This window comes from Podarcis filfolensis (genome assembly GCF_964270895.1).
Source record: "Podarcis filfolensis genome assembly, chromosome: 13".
In the NCBI taxonomy this organism is placed as follows: domain Eukaryota; kingdom Metazoa; phylum Chordata; class Lepidosauria; order Squamata; family Lacertidae; genus Podarcis; species Podarcis filfolensis.
In genome coordinates this window covers 25,878,729-25,897,112 of record NC_139615.1, presented here as the reverse complement: position 1 = coordinate 25,897,112, position 18,384 = coordinate 25,878,729, and the positions used below count along the sequence as shown (strand labels likewise).

The 18,384-nt window shown below is 42.8% G+C and overlaps 1 protein-coding gene across 3 annotated transcripts; it reads left to right on the top strand.

Annotated features, from left to right (window-relative positions):
• Window positions 1–104: 104 nt before the first annotated feature.
• LOC310746634 (epididymal sperm-binding protein 1-like) lies at window positions 105–16,713 on the top strand. Of its 3 annotated transcripts, none has more exons than XM_083580608.1 (11): window positions 156–238; window positions 1,182–1,333; window positions 3,274–3,435; window positions 7,887–8,033; window positions 9,695–9,859; window positions 11,077–11,241; window positions 12,079–12,225; window positions 13,301–13,504; window positions 13,796–13,951; window positions 14,159–14,220; window positions 16,084–16,713. In XM_083580608.1, the coding sequence occupies exons 3-10, from the start codon at window positions 3,369–3,371 to the stop codon at window positions 14,188–14,190; spliced, it is 1,083 nt and encodes a 360-aa protein (XP_083436734.1). In that variant the 5' UTR covers window positions 156–238; window positions 1,182–1,333; window positions 3,274–3,368; the 3' UTR covers window positions 14,191–14,220; window positions 16,084–16,713. The 3 variants fall into 3 exon arrangements, with proteins under 3 accessions (XP_083436732.1, XP_083436734.1, XP_083436733.1); XM_083580607.1 differs by having other exon boundaries at window positions 1,182–1,364; XM_083580606.1 differs by lacking the exon at window positions 1,182–1,333 and having other exon boundaries at window positions 105–238.
• The last annotated feature ends 1,671 nt before the right edge of the window (window positions 16,714–18,384 follow it).

Sequence of the window (18,384 nt, the reverse complement as noted above, 5' to 3'; positions counted from 1 at the left end):
AAACTTCTATAAGATTGGTGGTTTTGTTCTAATGCATGATTGTATAACACACCATTCCCATTGGTTGGACAAACAATGGAACTTCTATATGATTGGTTGCTTTGCTCTAATGTGTGATTGGTTTGTGTAACAGCAAGGTCTGATTGGACAGTGGGGTTCTTGGGGCCAGTTGAACAGTTAGAAAATTCAGATGGAAAACATGGTGAACTTGCTGAGAGGTGTAAGAATCGGGGGAAAAGTGAGTAAGAAAGGCGCTGCTTCAGAAGTGTCTTTAAGTAATAATAATAACTCTGGGCAGCTCCCAACAGATTGAAAACAGAATAAAACATCAAACATTAAAAACTTCCCTAAACAGGGCTGCCTTCAGATGTCTTCTAAAAGTCAGATAGTTGTTTATTTCCTTGACATCTGATGGGAGGGCATTCCACAGGGTGGGTGCCACCACCGAGAAGGCCCTCTGCCTGGTTCCCTGTAACCTCACCTCTCACAGTGAGGGAACTGCCAGAAGGCCCTCGGAGCTGGACTTCAGTGTCTGGGCAGAACGATGGGGGTGAGTATTGTTATATTTATATTCTACTTTCCCCCCATGATCGCAGGGTAGAGTACTTGGTTCTCCCTTCTTTATCCTCACAGCAACCCTGTGAGGTAGGTAGGTAGTCTGAGAGATAGGGACTGGCCCAAATGAGCTTCAAGGTCACCCCAAATCCCACTGAATTCAAGGAGATTTGGGACTAAGTAGCATATGTATCATTTATATGTGTCATTTTTGGATTTGCGGCTTATCTTTTGAATGGTAAATAGCAGGCACAACTGCTCCCCCTTCAAAAAATTAGAATCAGAACCACAGCATGTTGGGAGAGAGGGATTAATCCATTTTGCCCCTGCAATTGTCACAATAACAACAAAAAGGCTGTCCCAGAGGAATGCTTCAATTGATGTCAATCATGGTGTTGTTGTTGTTGTTTAGTCGTGATCCAAGGCAGTGATCCATGAAGGGGGTCAATCATGGTAATGGAAAATTAATAGCAAAACCTTGGACTAAGTGACCAGTATATACATATTATTTCATAATAATTAAGGACTTTAATAGTACACTGTTGCTCTTTGCAACCATCATTACTAACCTTGAGTGAGCTTGTGGGGGGCAGAGGAATAAATTCTCTGTTTTGGGACTCTCACAGTAGATTTGGCAGATTGCTTTGGAAAGGGCAATGAAGAGATAACAGGAACTTGAAGAGTTTATTTCCGTGGCCACCTCACCCAATGATACCTGTTGCCTGGTAGGAAGGAAGACAAAACAAGCACCAGTCAGACACCAGTTCTCCAGCGCATGGTATATTACCTGAAGCAGGTGGCAGAGTGAGGTGATGAGCAGTTGTGAAGTGTTAAGAGGACAGAGTTGTGTGTGTCACATGGCCTGGACGATGGTGGAGGTCTTTGGGAACTGAGTGGGGATGGAAGCACTGGGAGGGAAGGCAAAGCAACGATGATAGGGCTGGAGGTCAGTGGTGGAGCACCTGTCTTTGCATGTAGAAGGTCCCAAGTACAACCCCTGGCATATCCAGGTAGGTAGTACAGTCTGAGTCAGTATATGGTAGCTTTTTCCATTCCCAGTGATAGCAGCAGGAGGGAAACCCAAGAGTGATCTGGCTGGGTGCCAGGCAGAGTTTCTCTTAGGCTTCTCTCCCATCTGGCACGGACACTTCTCAGTTCTAACTGAGAAGATGCGCCAAGCACAATCTTGCACTCAGAGGGTCCTTCAGCCTTGGAAAGCAAGGAAGTGGACCTCCATGGCCAATGGGGAGATGAGTAACGACGTCATGGCAAGGCAGGGAGAATGTAGCCCCAGATCAAAGGAGTTGCCCATCCTTGTTAACTTTTCCTTTTACCCTCTGCTATGCCCATAAGGTAGCTAAAGAGGGATTTCCCCACATCACTCAGTCTCACCAAGGAGGTAAGTGGTCATGAACAACCTAGCATGAGCCAAAAGGAGTCTCGAGTGGGAAGAACATAGAGTACCCCTCTGGAGATGCAATGAGGTTGAGAGTATGTTCTTTCATATGTGATGGACCTGTAAAAGGGTTAAAGAGTATTGGGAAATAATTTATAATGAACTGAAAAAAAAAGTTTAAAAGCACTTTCCCAAGAAAACCAGAGTCCTTTTCGTTGAGAATAATTCAGATGGAAATTCCCAGGCGTCAAAATGGTTATTTATGTATGCTACTACTTCGGCCTGTGTTTTTGTTAGCCCCTAAATGGAAAATGAGCGAGTTCCCAACTGAAGTAGAATGGCAACTTAAACTGATGGAATATGTGCAGCTTGTGGACCTAACGTATGGAATAAGAGAACAAGAAGAACATACATTTAAAGAAGATTGGAAAATGTTTATTGAATATATGGGGGGAAATTGTGTACACCTGAAAACAAGGGCAGCATTAAGATAAATTCAACTGTGTAAATAAGTTTTGATGGATGTAATAATGGAACACTGAATGGTTTAGTTTATGTAAAATATGCAGGGATTTATGTTATGCAAAATGAACTATGGAAAGAGAAGAAGGGAAGTCACTGATATTTTAAGGCTGTTTAAATGAATATTTTAAAATGTAAAACAGATAATTAAATAAAAATTATATATATATATATATATATATATAAAATATATATATATATATATATATATATATATATATATATTAAAATTATATATATATATATATATATATATATATATATATATATACACATACATATATATATATACACATACATATATATATATATGTATATATGAAAGAACATACAGTGTTCCTGCTTTTAGGAGCAACAGTGTCTTTTACTTTAAGGCAGCATTTCCATCTTCTTTAAAAATAAGCTCTTATGCTTTCAGTAGAAACTGCCAGGTCACAATGAAAGGGCCAACAAATACTGCAGACAGGACAAACAGCACTCACTGGCCATACACCGCCTAATAAAATTTCAGCTGCCCTTGAAACACTGGCTAGATCAGCAGCAATTTCCAAGTCATCGTGTTCAGCGTTCAGGGATGAAAACTTCACTTGTTAGTTTCAGTCTGTGTAGCCTCTGTTAAAGAGATAGGAGCAGGCAATGACTATTTTCTTCCCTTTAGCCATTTGGCAATCCCGAGCAAAAGCTTTGTCCCGTACTGCATCAGCTCGTGCAGAAGTGAAGCGAAAATGGGAGCGGTCTAATGCTGGTTGAAAAGGTCAGGTTTAACATAGCAGGGTTTTGAACATCTCCTTCTGTTATAGTTGTGGGAGGAAGATGTGGCCAGGCAGGGCCTATATAAAGAGTGAGCATGATGTGGTTTCTTCACGCCTGTCAGATTCCCTGACTGAGAGTAGAGATGGCTCCTGTCATAGCTTTCCTCACATGCACCTGGGCTCTCCTGCCACTACTTGTGGCATCTGAAGGTAAGAACCATTCCACCTGTCAATTCTCTGGCCCCTTTTCACTGGGTTGGTGTGTGTGTCATTTTACTTTCTTATTTATTTAATGAGATTTATATACCACTTAATCATGAAAGCCTCTAAGTGGTTTACATAAAATATGCATTAATATTATTGATAAAATCAATACTAAAAATAAGCCACCCTATTCCCCCCATAAAGCCAAGAGTTTTAAAAAATATGCATTATGAAACACATATTATTGTATTTTTCCACGTATAACACGCCCCTGTGTATAAGACGCCACCTATTTTTTGGGACTCAAAATTAAGAAAATGCAGTATACACTATCCATGTATAAGACGACGCCTTCTTTTAAACTTCAAGAATGTAGGAAAATATATAGTCTTATACTCAGAAAAATATGTATATATTTGTTGTTGCTGTTTAGTTGTTTAGTCGTGACCGACTCTTTGTGACCCCATGGACTAGAGCACGCCAGGCACTCCTGGCTTCCACTGCCTCCCGCAGGTTGGTCAGACTCATGTTTGTAGCTTCGAGAATGCTGTTCAACCTTCTCGTCCTCTGACGTCCCCTTCTTCTCGTGCCCTCAATCTTTCCCAACATCAGGGTCTTTTCCAGGGAGTCTTCTCTTCTCATGAGGTGGGCAAAGTATTGGAGCCTCAGCTTCACGATCTGTCCTTCCAGTGAGCACTCAGGGCTGATCTCCTTAAGAATGGATACGTTTGATCTTCTTGCAGTCCATGGGACTCTCAAGAGTCTCCTCCAGCACCATAATTCAAAAGCATCAATTCTTCGGCGATCAGCCTTCTTGATGGTCCAGCTCTCACTTCCATACATCATACATCACTACTGGGAAAACCATGGCTTTAACTATTCGGACCTTTGTTGGTAAGGTGATGTCTCTGCTTTTTAAGATGCTGTCTAGGTTTGCCATCGCCTTTCTCCCAAGGAGCAGGCGTCTTTTAATTTCGTGACTGCTGTCACCATCTGCAGTGATCATGGCGCCCAAGAAAGTAAAATCTCTCACTGCCTCCATTTCTTCCCCTTCTATTTGCCAGGAGGTGATGGGACCAGTGGCCATGATCTTCGTTTTTTTGATGTTGAGCTTCAGACCATATTTTGCACTCTCCTCTTTCACCCTCATTAAAAGGTTCTTTAATTCCTCCTCACTTTCTGCCATCAAGGTTGTGTCATCTGTATATCTGAGGTTGTTGATATTTCTTCCAGCGATCTTAATTCCGGCTTGGGATTCATCCAGCCCAGCCTTTCGCATGATGAATTCTGCATATAAGTTAAATAAGCAGGGAGACAATATACAGCCTTGCCGTACTCCTTTCCCAATTTTGAACCAATCAGTTTTTCCATATCCAGTTCTAACTGTAGCTTCTTGTCCCACATAGAGATTTCTCAGGAGACAGATGAGGTGATCAGGCACTCCCGTTTCTTTAAGAACTTGCCATAGTTTGCTGTGGTCGACACAGTCAAAGGCTTTTGCATAGTCAATGAAGCAGAAGTAGATGTCTTTCTGGAACTCACTAGCTTTCTCCATAATCCAGTGCATGTTTGCAATTTGGTCTCTGGTTCCTCTGCCCCTTCGAAATCCAGCTTGCACTTCTGGAAGTTCTCAATCCACATACTGCTTAAGCCTGCCTTGTAGAATTTTAAGCATAACTTTGCTAGCGTGTGAAATGAGTGCAATTGTGCGGTAGTTGGAGCATTCTTTGGCACTGCCCTTCTTTGGGATTGGGATGTAGACGGATCTTTTCCAATCCTCTGGCCACTGCTGAGTTTTCCAAATTTGCTGGCATATTGAGTGTAGCACCCTAACAGCACCATATTTTAAAATTTTAAATAGTTCAGCTGGAATATCATCACTTCCACTGGCCTTGTTATTAGCAGTGCTTTCTAAGGACCATTTGACTTCACTCTCCAGGATGTCTGGCTCAAGGTCAGCAACCACACTACCTGGGGTATACGAGACATCCATTTCTTTCTGGTATAGTTCCTCTGTGTATTCTTGCCACCTCTTCTTGATGTCTTCTGCTTCTGTTAGGTCCTTTCCACTTTTGTCTTTTATTATGGAAATCTTTGTACGAAATGTTCCTTTCATATCTCCAATTTTCTTGAACAGATCTCTGGTTTTTCCCATTCTATTGTTTTCCTCTATTTCTTTGCATTGCTTGTTTAAGAAGGCCTTCTTGTCTCTCCTTGCTATTTTTTGGAAATCTGCATTCAATTTCCTGTATCTTTCACTATCTCCCTCGCATTTTGCTTGCCTTCTCTCCCCCGCTATTTGTAAGGCTTCATTGGACAGCCACTTTGCTTTCTTGCATTTCCTTTTCATTGGGATGGTTTTAGTTGCTGCCTCTTGTATAATGTTATGAGCCTCCATCCATAGTTCTTCAGGCACTCTGTCCAGCAAATCTAAATCCTTAAACCTGTTCCTCACTTCCACTGTGTATTCATAAGGGATTTGACTTAGATTGTATCTTACCGGCCCAGTGGTTTTTCCTACTTTCTTCAGTTTAAGCTTGAATTTTGCTATAAGAAGCTGATGATCTGAGCCACAGTCAGCTCCAGGTCTTGTTTTTGCTGACTGTATAGAGCTTCTCCATCTTTGGCTGCAGAGAATATAATCAATCTGATTTCGATGCTGCCCATCTGGTGATGTCCATGTGTAGAGTCGTCTCTTGTGTTGTTGGAAAAGAGTGTTTGTGATGACCAGCTTGTTCTCTTGGCAGAACTCTATTAGCCTTTGCCCTGCTTCGTTTTGAACTCCAAGGCCAAACTTGCCAGTTGCTCCTTTTATCTCTTGACTCCCTACTTTAGCATTTCAATCCCCTATAATGAGAAGAACATCCTTCTTTGGTGTCATTTCTATAAGGTGTTGTAAGTCTTCATAGAATCGGTCAATTTCAGCTTCTTCAGCACCAGTGGTTGGTGCATAAACTTGGATTACTGTGATGTTAAAAGGTCTGCCTTGGATTCGTATTGAGATCATTCTATCATTTTTGAGATTGCATCCCAGTACAGCTTTTGACACTCTTTTGTTGACTATGAGGGCCACTCCATTTCTTTTACGGGATTCTTGCCCACAGTAGTAGATGTGATGGTTATCCGAACTGAATTCTCCCATTCCCGTCCATTTTAGTTCACTGATGCCCAGGATGTCAATATTTATTCTTGCCATCTCATTTTTGACCACATCCAACTTACCAAGGTTCATGGTTCTTACATTCCAGGTTCCTATGCAATATTTTTCTTTACAGCATTGGACTTTCCTTATATATATGTATATATTACATCATATCAAATGGGATTACCTGTATGGGCAGACTTGTTTAAGCAATTTTTTTAAAAAAGCTGACATCAAAAAGCGTACAGCAAAGGTGCCTAATATCATGGATCTAGTTACAGATCTGAATAAGTATGCATGCACGCGAAAGTTCATACCAACAACAAACTTAGTTGGTCTCTAAGGTGCTACTGGAATGAATTTTTTTATTTAATATCACGGAGTCCTACTTTCAACAAATCCCTTGCAGTTGATTTTAGCTTTAATAGTTAATCTTTTATTTTTGCATTAAATATTAAAACACACAAATTGACATATTGAAAAATGACAGATTACCGGTAATTACATAACTAGTAATGTTATCATAATCGGGCATGCTGAGGAAATAAGTAATTTGCCATCCAAATAAAACACCATGTCTCTGTTCCCCCCCAATTCCACATCTTAATTTGATCCATACATCAAATAAAGCTCTCTGCAACTCAGATCCTCATGTTCCACCCAGTATTTTACAAAGGAGCCCCATATTAAATAAAAGTGATATTTCCTTCTTCCAAGAAAAGGGGGTTCTCCTTATTTATTGAAACCTGCACAGTAGCAAACAATGTTCCTAGATTTTAACCATTTCATCACTGACATTTTTTAATACTGAAAGCAAAGCAAAGCAAAGCAAAACAGAAGCACCTGGGTCAAAATGAATTCTGGCAAAGTTGATTGATTTTTTTTGCCACTGGGGTGCTTTTTTTTTGCTCCCACACCCAAATGAAACGCAGGAGACACAAGTGGAAGAAAGGTTATATATAACAAGTAGTTTAACCAAATTAATAAAGTATGCTGCTGTTGAATGCTCCCCTGCAGTGTGCATGCCAGGCCCTAAAAGGGTCCATAGTGCACCATGCATTTTTGTACACATTATTCAGTTAGAGAATTCCACTGCAAAATTTGGAGACGTGAGAATTTTGAAGGCACAATGTTTTGAAAAGTGCGAATTTGGTAGATTTGCCTTTAAATGCGAACTGAATCAAACCTAGCTCCTGGGCACCCAAGGAACATCCATGACAGATGGCCATCTCTTCTGTATTTTTCTTTTCACACAGTTTCTGCTGAGTGTGGTGCAACTTTCCTTATTTTTCCTTTTCCTTTATCTCCCTCCCAGCCCCTCCAGGCTGTGTTCTCCCATTCCTTTTCAATGGCAGATACTACTCTTCGTGCACCACTGATGGCAACCCTGACCAACAGCTGTGGTGTGCCACAACTGAAAACCATGACAAGGATCGTAAATGGAAGCCATGTGCTCTTAGAGGTGAGAGGCATACAGTCCTTCTGGTAACATTCATTTGCGTGTTAATATGTCGTCCTGCAGACTATGTTTATTTACACACTGAAGTGTTCTATGAGTTGAAATCGATCCAAAAAGGTCCTAGCAGGGCTGGCCTGCTCATGAGGTAGACGGAAGCAGCAACCTCAGGCAGTGGAATCCAATGGGGGTGGCAATCCTATGGCTAGCAAGCATCACCAGCAGGCCAGTGGGACAGGGATTCCCCTTACTCTACCACCACCACCTCTCCCTCCTCCTCTTAAAGATGTTATTCCATTTTCTGAGCTCTTGCACCATCCTAAAGGGAGTTCTAATCCTCACAATGCCCAGGAATGCTCATTGCCCCCTCTTCAAATTAGCTCCTTTGGGCAGTTGCCCATTTGCCCTCTTGTAAATATTCCTCTGATGGAACATTTGTTCTGATCTGTTTGTGGGGAGGTTATACAACAGCAAGCATTCATGCTGATTTGCTTGCACAACATTTACAGTGGAACCTCGGGTTACATACGCTTCAGGTTACATACGCTTCAGGTTACAGACTCTGCTAACCCAGAAATAGTGCTTCAGGTTAAGAACTTTGCTTCAGGATGAGAACAGAAATCGTGCTCCGGCGGTGCGGTGGCAGCAGGAGGCCCCATTAGCTAAAGTGGTGCTTCAGGTTAAGAACAGTTTCAGGGTAAGTACGGACCTCCGGAACGAATTAAGTACTTAACCCGAGGTACCACTGTATATGTCTTACCATTAGACATTTGTTTATCCCAGACTGTTCAGGGCATTTCTCTGCCACTTTACTACTTGTAAAAGTATGTATGTATGTATGTATTTTAAAGTGGCTTTAAGCTACTTCAACTGTGCAAACCTGAATTCCTGATGTGGACATGAATCCCTCCTGCAAGATATTTTGCTCTGGAGGTGACCAAAAAGATTAACAAAGTTCATTACAGTCTCAATCTCATCCTATTGTTAAGAAGAGCAGCTTTGCAGGGAGTGATTAACCATCTTCCTACTCCAAATTGCTCACCATTAGCTGTTTTCCCCTCTTGCAGTGTTGATACTGCATATCGGCCCATGCAAACATGTTTGAACGTGTGTGTGTGTCTAGGCAATACGGAGATAGGGGTCAACATACTCTACCACTGCTTTTCTGCTCTCAGTCACTCTACTCAAATGTGCCTCCCCCAGTAAATGGGCAATGACACATTTATACTTTTGTGTAACATATAGTAACCCTCTGGCGTCCCCATTCAGGAAGTAAATAGGTTTAATTCTCGTTAATGATACATATCTGTGACAACCCCCAGAGGCAGTGTCTATATAGGCACTATGTGTCTTTGCCTGAGTGGTTGGATTTCAATCCCAGCAGGCAAAGGAAATGGGGTTTGGTGGCGGGCAGTTGATCAGCAGCATATACAGATCCTGAAGCCTTTGTCTGCCTGGTTTGATTTGTCTTGCCTACCTGTCAAAATAGCCCACAGTGTTTGGGGCAGGTAAGAATCTGGCTGTTGGCTGCATCCAGTTCCCTGCCCCTGCGATAGGGTGTGACTATTTTTTTTAAAAAAGGATAATATAAGAAAGAAGCAAGAAAACTGTTACTAATCATTTATTGGCATAAACATTCACAAACTCTGCTTTTGTCTTTTGCCTAGAATATGGAGGCAACTCGAATGGAGCAGAATGTGTTTTCCCCTTCAGCTACAAAGGCCATACTTACTACACCTGCACTAACAAATTCGAAATAAAAGGGCGCTACTGGTGTGCTACAACAGGAAGCTATGATAAGGACAAGAAGTGGAGCTTCTGTGCTGACACCAGTATGTAAACTGGGGGCCTGTTGGATTAGAAGCCAGGGTTGGGTTGCATCACAGGGCTTGGAAGATGGTTGGTTGTAGATTAAGCACAATGACTGATTTTTTGGGGGTACACATTACTGAGAATATTCCCTTGTAAATTCCATTCTCTGCAAATGCTCTTTGTAAACTCTCCTTTCCAGTGCTTTGCTTTCACTTTGACATCAGCATCAGCATTGGCCAGGCAGTCACATTACAAAATGGAAGTGTGAAATTAAGGGTATCAGAGCCACCCAAAATTAAGCAGTTTTTCCATTTATTTTAGTGGGTGGATTACAGACCCTCCAAGTGTCACTATTTTCCAGGGAAAGTCCTAGATTTACAGAAGCCATTCTGGTTTTTTATTTGATCTGCTCCTGGAATGCCCCGCTTTTCCTTAGGGTGTCCCTATTTTCATTGGAGAAATGTTGGAGGGTTAGGCATATGTTTAATTTTCTCCCATTGGAATCAATGGAACATGAGCGGCAATCCTATACACACTGTTTTGGGAGTATTTTCCTTTATTTACTTAAAACATGTTTTACCCCATGCTTGATTGAAGAGGGGTGTGTGGTAAAAGCTTTCAGAGTGGCTTGCAACAGTCAATAGTCAGATTATCAGTGCGGAGCAGTGGCATTGCAGGGGGGGCAGTTTGCCCCAGATGCCATCCCTGGGGTGTATGTGACGAACCCCCCGGTGGATCAATGCAGCGGCACTCACATCCCCCCTGCAGGGTGGATCAGTCCTGCGCCGGTCGCACTCCAGGCAGCGGATGCGATGGCGGGGGGTGATGGAGCCAATAGCTACACCCCGGTGCAGAGTCCCTGCAATTCTTTCTCTCCTTCTGCTGTACCAGAGTTGAGGATTCCACCTCCATCTGAGGGCCACATTCCCTTCTAGGTAACGTTCCCAGGGCCACATGGTAGTGATGAGAGGAGTCAAAAGGAAAAGTGAGCACAGCAAAGAATGTCCATATTACCTTACACTTACACAGCCCTCTCTGTCCTTCATTCTTCTTCTAGAAAAATAGCACTGTGCATAGGATAGCATTTTTAAAACTTTAGATGGATGGTGATGTGGGTAGTTGTTCCATGATTTAATCAGGCATAGGAATCTGATTGCTGAGCGCATTCAGCAGGACAAAGAAGCATTGTGGGTTATTAAGGAAGCCCCTCCTTCTCTCTCTTCTCCACTTCTTCCAGGACTAGATGCAAATTTAGCTACAGGGCCCTGCATGTTCCCTTTCGTCTTCCAAGGCAAGTGGTACAAAGCTTGCACAACAGATGGGAGATTCGATGGGAAGCTCTGGTGCTCTCTTGTCACCAACTACGATGAAAATCCGACGTGGGCATACTGTGAACCCTCAAGTAAGCAAAATAGGGAAGTATGTGGGAAAGGCTGTTCAGGGTGACAGACCAGAAATGTTTCTCTTCCTTGTCCCAAATAAGGGCTGAACACCTGGACATCATCATCATCATCCTCATCCTCCTCCTCATCATTATTATTATTATTGCATACCTGTCCTTCACTATGAAGTCCCAGGCCAGGTTAAAAGTAGGGTTGGTCCTCACAATATTGGCTGCATTCAGGAAGTACTTTATTCAACCCAATTAAACTGGAAAATCATGGGTGTTATGTGCTATAATTTTCCCCATGGTTTTTATGTAACACACTACCGCCACGCATGTGATGAAATCTGGGGCTGTATTTCTGAATCCAATTCTTTCCTGGCCTTGGGAGAAAAGAAGCACACATGAGGATTAAGGGCTGATGACCCGTCTGATGGCACACACTGTTGTGGGACACAATGTGAATGAAATCTAGTGCAACATGCAGTAATATCCCTCAGGAAGACACCGTTCCATAACTCCACAGGTAATGCAGTGTACAAGGAATGTTGGGAAAGGAACAGAAGTGCCAACATTGTAAACAGGAAAACGAATACAATAATTCCCACATCTGAATGCACATTATATCTAAGGTGTCATTTTATAATAAAATCCTACTGCAATCAATGAGACAAATTCGTGACTTAAGTGGATTTCAGTGCTACCCGAGTACAACTGACATAACCTGGATTCAATCCATTTCATCTATATCTATCTATCTATCTGCAGAATTTGGCCAATTCCCCTTACAGCTGGCTAGCATGCACACAAAATGCAACGGAATATGACTCACCTCTCCACTCTGTTTCTCTTCAGAACCTGCCTCCTGCGTCTTTCCCTTCAAGTATAGGAACAAGTCATACTCCTCGTGCACCAAAGAAGGAAGTTTTGATGGGCAGCTGTGGTGTGCCACAACTCCAGACTATGACAAAGACAGCAGTTGGAAAGGATGTTCCCTCCAAGGTAGAGTCCTGAGCTGACTGCCTGGCTGCTGCCGGCTTCGCCTCCTATTTATGCGACTGGCCCCACCTCCAGCAGTGCTAAATGACTGAGGTTTGGCGGGAACCTCCAAAGAATAGCACTGAGAGGCAGGCCAGCCCAAGCAGCCGGTAGGTCCCCAGGATCCTGCAAAGGGCGCCCACAGTGTAAGTTGTGAGCGCTCATTTTGGGCCTAGTTTGTGGTGCAAACCACCCTTTGATGAATATTCATCATGGCAGTGCAGAATCTAGCAACTGAGTATGTAACATCTGGGTTTTCATCTTGAAGTAGCAGGGAGGTATAAGGTTGTTCTGTACGATCTGGGAATTTATGTAGTATAGGCAAGACCAGGCATAGGCAAACACAGCCCTCCAGCTATTTTGGGACTACAATTCCCATCATCCCTGCCCACTGGTCCTGTTAGCTAGGGATGATAGGAGTTGTAGTTCCAAAACATCTGGAGGGCCAAGTTTGCCTATGCCTGGACAACGTGAACCTAGCTTGTATATCTGTATAGTATTGGCAGTGAAAAAATACATGTTCTGTTGTTTCCAGTTGCCCAGAGCCATATGGGCATTAATCTGCTCCTTGTACGGTGTCTTCCTAAAGTGGCCTTCCTGGATGGTGACTCTGCAGATCACAGGATTTTAACTGAGTTTTAATTGGATATAATTGCAATCCCACAAAATGTAGCGATGACCACCAACGTGGCTGGCTTTAAAAAGGGGGTTAGACAAATTATGGAGAATAAGGCTCCCAGAGACTACCAGCTACAATGGCAGTGTTCCACCTCCAATGCCTGTGTTTAGTAGCTGCTGTGAATCAGAAGTGGGGAGGTTCCTGTTGCACTCATTTCTTGTATGGGCTTCCCATAGGCATCTTGCTGGCCACTGTGAAAACAGGATGTTGGAGGAGGTGGGCCTTGGCCTAATTTATTAAGTGTCTGTCTTTATCTAGTCCTTGAATGCAGAGGCATTGCCCATATCCTTCATACAGTTCTCTTTGACAACACGACAAAACTCTACGGCATGTTATTTTTTGTGTCCCCCCTGTCTGCAGAGTATGGAGGGAACTCCAATGGCCAGCCCTGCTGGTTCCCTTTCACCTTCAACAACCAGACATTTGATGCCTGCACCAATGAGGATGACAACGGCGAGAAGAATGGGGGATACTGGTGTTCCACTACTCCAAACTACGATGAGCAAAAGCTATGGAGCTTCTGTGCTGACACAAATTTGAGAAGTGGGGAAGTTTTATTACCAGGTTAGCAGAAAGCTGCCCAGGTGGGGGTGTAGGAGAAAGTTGGTTTCAGACATGCAGCCTGATCTTATGCATGTTTACTTGGAAGCCCATGCCGCCAAGCAGATTTTGATCCTAATGTGTTGAAGTAATATGCTGTAGGCTGCAATTCAATGCACAGTTATTTGGGAGCAAATAACTTCTAAATAATCAGAAGTATTATTAAGATAGCTTCCTAGCCTCCTTATTCCTTTGCTAGAGGTGCTCATCTCATGATTTTCTCTCACATTCCACTCCCAACCCTCATGGGACAAGATGGAGAATCTACGAAGAGCTGTGTCTTTCCTTTCACCTACAATGGCAAGACTTACACAAGCTGTACATCAGTTGGGACAGTAAACTGGAAGTACTGGTGCTCTCTCACCAGCGACTATAATAAAGATCGCCAGTGGAAATACTGCGAACCTTCAGGTAGGAATGAATCCTTCTTGGTGCTTCATAAAGTACTTTATAGTGGGCATGGGCAGCAAGAGCAACAGTGGAAGCGTCACAGATTAGAAAGCTTTCAGTTTTCCATTCTGTGCAGTTTTGTATCTATATTTAGGTTCCCCTGAAGTCCTGGTTTCCTTTTACAGCTTAAATCCCCCCCCCAACAAAACTTTACCTTATGTTCAACAGATTTGAAAAAACAAGAAGATTATCAGCCATAAAGACAAGCGAGACCGGCAACTATCAGTAAGGTAAATGCGTTTCATGTTTCCATGTCATTTTTATTTGTCTCTCAATCTGGGAACATTTTTCAGCTTGAGGGACACATTCCCTTCTGGGCAACATTCCATAGACCACATGACAGTGGTGGGTGGGGCCAGGAGCAGCTGTGGGTTCAGCAATAAATGCAAATTTTACCTCTGTACAGTAGGCTGGCTCCTTCACACTCTCACACCCTTCTCTATCCTCCTTCCCATCAACCCAGAAGCATTATCAGAGTCTGATGATACACTGGAGCCCGGCAAAAACATCCAAGGAAGGTGCAAAGCAGGGCTGCTGAGGGCTGTGTCTCACAAAGAGTGTGAGGCCTGGAGAGAGTCCTGAGGGCTACTGTATTTTTCGCTCTATAAGACCACAAGATGCACCTAGTTTTTGGAGGAGGAAAACAAGGGGAAAAAATTCTGAATCTCAGAAGCCAGAACAACAAGAGGGATCTCTGCGCAGTGAAAGCAGCAATCCCTCTTGCTGTTCTGGCTTCTGGGATAGCTGCGTAGCCTGCATTCACTCCATAAGACACACACACATTTCTCCTTACTTTTTAGGAGGGAAAAAGTGAGAATATAGAGCAAAAAATACGGTAAATAGAGAGTGTTCTGAGGTTCTCCACCCTTGCTTTGGGCCCTGTCTTTTTTAACATGCAATACTGCTTAGCACTTCAGTAGACAATGAATGATCAAGAGTTAATTTGGGGAAAAACTGGTGATGAGCAAACTTCCTTTCCCTTCACTTAGAATTAGGCTTAGCAAGTCAAGGTGATTCCTACCTCCCCAAGCCACATATAGATAACAGCTTGGTTTATTTTCCTAATTTTGAAATTTGGACCTGGCCATGCTTCCAATCACATAAATAAGCACACAAAAGAGTCAGAATGTCTCTCTCATCAAGTGCCAGGGGCAAGTGCCAGGAGCAGGTCAGTAATAAACATACACAGCATCAGTGAACTTAACTCTTTATTCCAAGAAACAAACAGCTCAGGAGGCCAGGTCTAGTGAGCACATCAAATCTTCCTGGTAGATCTTGCCCCAATGAAGCAGTTGTGAGAACTGAAGGTCCCCGTCTTCCCACAGTTGTCTAATCCTCCCCGCCCCCCCAGATCCTTCCCAAGCAGTTTAAGACTTTCTTGATGTGTGTGTGTGTGTCTCCTTTGCCCTGGGAGACCAGGGGGAAGGAGAGCTGGTCACAGCAGGAAGGGGAGACCCTTTGGCTTCTTAAGCAGCCTGCCTGATCTCTGCCTCTTTGACCTGCTCCTCTCTAGCTTCTGCTTCTGGCCTGCTGTTTGCTACAGACTCTTTCTGCTCAATAAATCCTGTCACCTCTTCAGCTTCCAACATCTCCTCCTCCCATTCTTCTCCCTTTTCTCCCTCTGACCACTCATCGTCATCCCACCACCACTCCCCTGGCTCCAAACCTTCTTCCCTTGGGGGTTCCCCAGCTAGTGCCTCCCACCACTCCTCTACATCCAGCCTCCCCATGGCATCAAGACACACTGACTTGCACCCTCTTCTTTTTCTGGTTACCAAGTGACAGTTCTGGAAACCTTTCTGTAAGACCTTTTCTCCTTGGCTCATTCAAGGCTAAAGTAGCAACACCTCAGGCACCAATAATTCTGTGAAATGCAGTTTCCTATGTTGCCCGAATACTTAATGCACACACTGGGTACTCTGGAAACGACATGCCCCAGGGCTCCTTATGCCTGAGAATGCTGCCCTTTGGAGTATTCATGAAATCAGCTCATGAACCCTTTGCCTTCTAGCTTTATTGGACTTGCTACATGCCTATTGGCTCTGACTTTAGGTGTTGTTGGTAACTAACCAGCATGTATCTTTTCCCACCAGATTACCAAAACCAATCACTTGGACATCTGTGATTCCCACTACACTGTTTCACTAGTGGAAAATGCTAGTTTTCATCTGGGCCTATCCTGTTTCCACCTATGCTACAACTATGGATAAAGTCTCTTACATACTGCAGCTGCTCTTCATCCCTGGCCTAGGATTCTGCTAGGGACCCAGTCTCTGAAGATGTTTTGCCCTCATCACCAATGAACAGCAGTTCAGAAGCACCACCAGCATATCTAACATTGTCGTCACTTTCATCCTAGATTTCCTAACTGATACACAAACTCCTCCTCCGTCCTTTACTCACATGATGAGCAGCTCTGTGCTCAGTTGCTGAAAAACAAAATCTATTCTTGTCTTGTCTGACAGCTGTAGTCTTTTGGATTATACACATGGTAGCACTAAGTCATATAAAAGCATATTAATTAAAATTAGTAATTAAAATCAAGCAGTAATATAATCGTGCATTTTCTGTATGGCCATGATTTCACTCCCTTAACAATGAACATATGGGTTCACATCTGGGTTATCATTAATCATCTACAGATTATTATGGTTGGGCAGAAGAGTGTAAATAGGGTAGGCTTGGTGAAATGTTAGAAGCTGGAGTGGTGTGAATAGACAAGGGAGAAAAAAGAAGGGAGTACTGCCTACAGCATCTCCTCCCCTATAGCTGCTATTCTCTAGCCTCTGCTAATTGGAATAAACTGTTTGAAGGAAAAGGGTTCATTTGGGATCAAATCTGAAATATTTAAATTTTGCTATATAAAGGGAGGGTGTACTGTGTAATCTAGCTAGCATGAAATGAACACTATTATCAAGAACTGATGAGGCTGCTCTGTTCTGGGCACCTATATAATTGACCTCTGTCCTATGCCATTGCATAGTTTACATTTTGATGACAAGATGATGTGTGAGTGATGTCACAGATGTGCACAAGAAATGTGCAACTTTCAGATGATTGTGGGTGGATGACTGACCTGGGTTATTGTAAATGTGTCGTCCTGTAATGCTAAGTGGTTTATTTCACCTGAATACTTAATAAAGTCTATCCTTGCAAATTCACAATAGAGTAGCTTTGTAAACTGTGAACCACCAAGACAGAGAAGCTATGAATGAAGTGGAAAAACTCTGACACTGGGAGCTTCATTCCTGTCAGTATTTTTTTATGGGTAGCCAACATGGTGCCATCCGGATATTGTTGGTCTACAATTCTCATCAGCTAGAGCCAGTGTGCTTGATGGTCAGGGAAAATGGGAGTTGTTGTCAACAACAACAACAACAGGCTACTCCTGATCTAGTCTCACTTTAGTTCCCACAATATGCCTGCAGACTCCTAGTCTACCCTCTTCAGCTCCAGTGTGCATGCTCACAATGTCTATACCTCTGTTTGCAGAAAGCTGGTTCTGCTTACTGTTTCTCATTCTCCAGCAAATGTTTGGGGGATTGGAACCTTTACGTGTTGAATCCCTTAATGGGGATGCAATTAAAGAGAGGGAAAAGAGATTTTTTCTGCTCCCAGAGTATGCAAGGTAGTGTGATCAATAACTGCATTCTCCACCAAATGTTAGAACCCAGTTTGGAAGTTGGAACTGAACTGGAAACTTTGTCTGAAGGGGGGGGGGGACAGCACAAAGTGGCTACATGCACCTGAACACTGAGCCTGGTACCCAAGCTCACACAGAGATCAAACTCTTATTTCTTAGTGTCTGACTTGTACGCCTTTTTGCGGTGTGTATAGATGAACAATTCTTTTAAAAAATAAAAAATGACCATTTATCTACATCCCACCTAATGGTTGGTGAAAACATCGATTTCAATTTCTCCTTTTTTCAGTCTTAAGCTCAGTTCTCTACATATCCACAGCAGTTTGCAGTAAGGGGGGGGGGGAACCAGCATTTTTGTGCAAATTTCTCCTAATGCACATTTTTGTCTGCAGTTTTGCATAACATACACATTTTTCACAAAGCTTTCTCCCCCTAGTTTTGATATTCTCCTTAATAAAATGCATTTGTTTGTGCTATTTTCACTAATATATGCATGCTTATGCACATTTAACTTAGTAGATGAGTTTTTGGAAACATTACTTTGCTGAAGAACTGCTTTTGCAGAATTCAGAGAAGTGCCCATTTTTAAGAATAGTTGTGTTTCAGTTGATGCGTTATTTCAGAATATGTGAACTAGGTAGAATCACTTTTAAAAACAAAGTGAATTGACCCCACCACCCCAATCCCTAATTCTACCTTCCTTCCACAGAACTCAAGGCAGTCATGATTTTCAGGTAATCTTCTATCAAGT